This window comes from Cladophialophora immunda (genome assembly GCF_000835495.1).
Source record: "Cladophialophora immunda strain CBS 83496 unplaced genomic scaffold supercont1.74, whole genome shotgun sequence".
Taxonomy (NCBI): Eukaryota; Fungi; Ascomycota; class Eurotiomycetes; order Chaetothyriales; family Herpotrichiellaceae; genus Cladophialophora; species Cladophialophora immunda.
The window spans coordinates 1-4,843 of record NW_015622614.1 but is presented as its reverse complement, the minus strand read 5'-3'; the positions used below and the strand labels follow the sequence as shown (position 1 = coordinate 4,843).

At 53.4% G+C, this 4,843-nt stretch overlaps 2 protein-coding genes across 2 annotated transcripts; one reads left to right on the top strand and one right to left on the bottom strand.

The window, feature by feature from the left end:
* Nucleotides 1-2,360: 2,360 nt before the first annotated feature.
* On the top strand, nucleotides 2,361-2,965 carry PV07_12703 (uncharacterized protein; the record flags this gene model as incomplete). Its single annotated transcript, XM_016400253.1, has 2 exons — nucleotides 2,361-2,762; nucleotides 2,822-2,965. Coding segments are annotated over 2 exons (546 nt in total), but the record flags the coding sequence as incomplete, so codon positions are not given.
* A 629-nt stretch (nucleotides 2,966-3,594) lies between these two features.
* Nucleotides 3,595-4,843, bottom strand: PV07_12702 (uncharacterized protein). The gene has a single exon (XM_016400252.1). It carries the CDS (start codon nucleotides 4,263-4,265, stop codon nucleotides 3,876-3,878), a length of 390 nt encoding a protein of 129 aa, XP_016242101.1. The 5' UTR covers nucleotides 4,266-4,843; the 3' UTR covers nucleotides 3,595-3,875.

Sequence of the window (4,843 nt, the reverse complement as noted above, 5' to 3'; positions counted from 1 at the left end):
CACCCTGCCGCCCCTGTCACCCAGTCGTTTCAGCCTCCTCTTTCCCCACCCACGCTTCCCGGTCCAAGCGCTAACCCTAAAGCCACACCCTCTCTCTGGAACCAGTCCCGGGTCGTAGCCAAAACAGACGTCAGAGTGACCAAATCAAGCAAGATACGCCGCCATACCCCGAGGAATTTGGCGTCAGATCTCCATCGTTCTCTACCCTTCTCTCAATTCCGACGGTCGGCCCTCTCCTGGCCCCTAAATTTCGACGCCACGCTTTGGGACAGCTTGTCTACAACGTTTACATCTCCAGCAAAGTCGCCGTCGACGTTGCCCTGATCTAGCTATTGTGGTCCAGCTAGGCTGGGGGGATACTCTTTCCCCTGGGCGGTCCAATCTCGTACTGATAGATCCGAAACTAGTCTTGCTGAAGATCGCTTCCGAACAGGAGAAGTCATAATCTATTTTACGCATCCCGCATCTCGGCCTCGACACCCAAGCTGGAGCCTTTTGGTAGATTTCCCTCAGCTCAAGATATCCATCCTATACGCCGGATGCGAATTTCACCGCCGTGTCCTCTCGCCAAAGAATAGGTGGTCAACTCGTTCTCGTCGCCAATTCTCAACTCTCGAGCCTTTCCAACATAATCTGTCACTCTGAAGAGCGCGATAAACCGAGAACCTCAGCCCAAAAGTCGTACTTGAGGATCAACCTGTCGGTGGCGGTCGGGGATGGCCTCAGACGCCATCATGGTCTAATGAGCATGGACGTACACATGGTGGAAAACAGTTCTCGAGATTTTGGAACGTGTTACTGACGCTTCTACTATCCAGAAAGATGTCGTCTTCATAAAGTGTGTTGCCATTCTGCCTCCGAGCCCAAGTTGCCCAACGGAGACTGCGAAAGTGGATCGAGTTCTAACACGTCCTTTTGGTTTAGGTACGATGTGATATAGCATCTCGCGGGTGAGAACCCTCCATTCTGTCCCCCTCATCGCTGATAGTCGACACTGACCGGCTCTAGTACCCCTTGTACAAAATGTTTTACCTCTTCTAGTCAATGCCAGATTGCCGTTCGGAAGCCGAGAAGAGCTCATGCTGCCCGAGCTATAGATGAGGAGAAATATGACCTTTTCACTTCTTAGACCTCCTATGCTCGAGAGCTTCTGAGGCCCCTTACTCTGATTGCCCTATAGCTGAGAAACCGGGAATAGTAAATACTGACGGATACGTCAGGGGGACCAGCGACTCACGGCAGGCGGGTACGCCTACACAGCCTCCTCACCGCACAGCCGTCATTGGGCTATGCTCAATATTGGTTATTATTCCCCCGGTAGTATTCTCTCGACGCAGCCTATTCTGAACGCTGCGGTGGGGTTTCAACCGCAGCGACTACAGAGTCACCAAACGGCGATGGGTGGAGGCGGGCGACCAGTTCCCCATCTGGGTATATCGGAGCAAAGGCAACGGCTGTCTCAATTATGGCAGCCTGGGATACCAGGGACGATGGGTGCCGGCGTGCAGTTGCATGACAATGACTGGTGGCGGACGAGTTCGCTCGGAAACGCACTTGTGGCGCCCACGACGATCAACGTGGATAGCTGGCCCCCGGTTCCTCGAGATCAATAGGTTGGTATTGGAGACTCGACCAAATGCATTCTTCCGAACATAACACCCCGTTTCACAAACCATCCCGGCTCTGATTCGGGGATCTCTTCGGCGGTATCCTGGCTCCCCTCGGGAAAAATGTGATGTAACACTTCACTAGTCTAGTATGACCCAGGTGGCAGAGGGGAGGTGAAGATCAGCCTAGGAACCCCCTTTTTGTTTGCACTCCGGCGCTGTTCTTTCCACGCTTTCCCACCCCCTACCTATTCGCATGGTTCGCGTGGCCGTCGTGAACAATGCTTTTTTCCTGTCTTTGACTTTCTTTCTTCTGGCTTTGAAGACTTCAGCATACTGACCTTTCCCTCCCATTTACCGCAACTCGCAGTCAACCAGCCAAGATCTTACTGCTCTATCCCTCACTTCCCCCTTGGCTTAGACGGATCTTTCACCCGCCCAATGGGTAGAGTGGTGCAAATAGAAGCTGAAATCCCAGTACACTATCATAAGGCATACACCAATGTCGGAGAATGTGAGCTTTCACCCATTATGACCACGACAGCACTCGAAGGGTAGAGTCTACAGTCATTGCCTTTAGCACTATCTCCCTTACCGATATACTACGGTCAGAGATATACAGATACACACCCACTGCTCAAGCTGGGGAATCTAGACGACATCTTCTCCGAGAACTTGTATATTCATCACGAGAAGCTCTTCCCTCCAATCACCCAACTGCAACTTTCGGATCTCGAACTTGAAGTAACCTAGTCACCTTATCAACCGTATCCACAGCTCATCAGCAGTGCTGTCGGGCAGTCCAACGAATTCGGTGGGCTTTCACTGCTACCATACTCATCAGATCCAACCGCGATCACTCAGTCAACGTATCAGTGCCATGAAGAGCCGGTTGTCTGGCCTTTATCTGCGGAATACGGCCAGTGTAGATCTCTCACCACGACGGAGGATGACGAGGACGTGGTTGAAGGCCAGGACGTGGTTGATGGCCAGCTGTACGCCCGACTGATCCACAAAGCCCTGATGGAGGCACCCGGCCATAGGATGATGCTCCCAGAGATCTACGAATGGTTTCGACACAACGCCGCCAAACCTCGAGGGTCGAGATCAAATGGTTGGCAGAGTAGCATTCGGCACAATCGGTCTATGAATGAGGTAACACGGTTTCCATTCTCGCGACCATGCGCATCACCCGCCAACACTGACACACCTAGGCATTCGAAAATGATAGGGATAATGCAAAGGGGAACTCAAGGCAAGCGACCAGCGTCTGGGTCCTCACCAACGAGGCGCGATCCAGAATGGGGTGTAATCTACCTCCAGATATCGCAAGACTGAAGCGGAGAAAAAGCCCGTAAGGGGCCCGTATACCAGCTCTTCCATATCAGAGCCGGGGTAAGGGGGGGGGGGGGGGCGGGCGAGCAGCGCGACATATAGCCCAAAGGAACGATCACGAGCGAGCTGCCTGCTGATTTGACGGCCGCCTTAAGCTTATCGACCCCATCGGATTCCGATATGCACCGACCACCAAAGCTGGGATCCCTATGGAGCTGAATCTGGCACCCGAAGAAGCGAATTTGCTTCGATGTCTATCTCCATAGGATACTCTGGGTGTCAGGGCGCGGCTCATGGGCCATGGAGAGGAGAACGTGCAACTTACAGAATGCCCTCTTGCAGTCAATGCAGGATCGGCAGTTGGAGGAACTCGTTGGGTTCCATGTGGACTAGGCCCGTAGCGACTGAAGCACCTCTTTTCCTCCAGAGTTATGCTCATCTAGTGCACTAGGTACCACTCCAATAGCTTACGTGAAGGAACTCCCGTAGAGCGTACAACTAGTGTCTGATTCGGAGATCTGTAGGCCGGGCACTTTGCTCTCCAGCTGCGTGTTAAGGAAGTCGGTGATGCCGTCAAGGCCTGGAGGTCGACCAAAAATTTACATGGGACATCGGCATACATCCATGAGCTTTTGCGGGACTTTCTTGCAGAGGAAAAGTCTATTGCCAACGTGACTAACGCTACAGTTTTACGATCGTACGATATACACCCCTCGGTGCACCCTTTGGCGGAAGACACAAATATGTCGGATAATTGACAAAACGGGCTCCAAGGGTCGAAGGAGAGCGCTGGGGTTAGAGTGGGTTTTGCTAGCTGCGAGGGGGCGGCGGCCTTGGCTGGTCTAGGCGCTCACGACCTCCATGTCCAGCTCAGATTCCCCAGAGCCTTTAAAGTTTTCCTCTTGCTTGTTCGAGAATCGGATGGGCGTCGTCCTAAGTCTTCGTCATCCTCTCAACGACCCGAACGTGTAATTTGTTCTTGCTATTAACACCCTCCCCGGAAGTTCCACCGACCCGAGGCCACCCCCTCCGTTCGCCGGGAGTGGCGGTGAGCCGGCTAAAGGTCGTTTTGGGGGCTCCAGAATCTTGGTCTTTGGCGGCGACGTGACCAGTTCCATCCTCACGACAAGGGCAGGTCATCTGTGGAAATATGGGTGACATCAATACAGTGTAAGCCTCAGTGAGCGTGGGCAATGCAAATCGCGAAGAGGAGGTGTCCGTTGAAATCGCCGTTGACAACTCCAGGGTGGCACCTGGGACGTGTCCAACAGGTGCCAAAGGCTCCAGATCGGACAATGACTCCTCACACCAACGCGGCAGCATGAGCGTATCGCGGACTCTCTCGCGAACTCTCTCGCGAACTTCCGGCGCCCCCAACCCGGGTCATCAGGCTCCTTATGGAGATCAATCGCCCTCTCAAGGGTCGGGCGGTGTCTTTCTGTCCTCCTTGGTAACGGTGATGAATCCTCCGGCGATCGTCCTTTCCTTGTCCGTCCGTCGGCCTACCCACCATTGCATCGGTGAGCTCACGATCCAGCTGAGGATCGCCGAACGGAAGTCTTCTCCGCATGTCTCTGGCTCTCTCCATTTTCCTCTCATATTCAATTGTCCCTGCGAGAGACCATCCTCCGTCTTTGGCCGCGAAGGATTCTGTTCTTGAGGGCCGCAGACAGTTTGTGCCGCTCGGGTGTAGCGCAATCAGCAGCCATAACTTCGGGGAAGGGGGTGTGATTGCCGAGCTAGTGGTTTTCGATTGCTCTCACCAATGTTATAACATCGAAACCGTCCTTGGTAATGCCATTAGGTCGATGAAAACGTGACGAGACTGTTCTCCAGGCTATGATGGCTCTTCGGATAGATGACTTTTGGAGGTGTCCACAAAAAGCGCGCTCTTTTTTTTT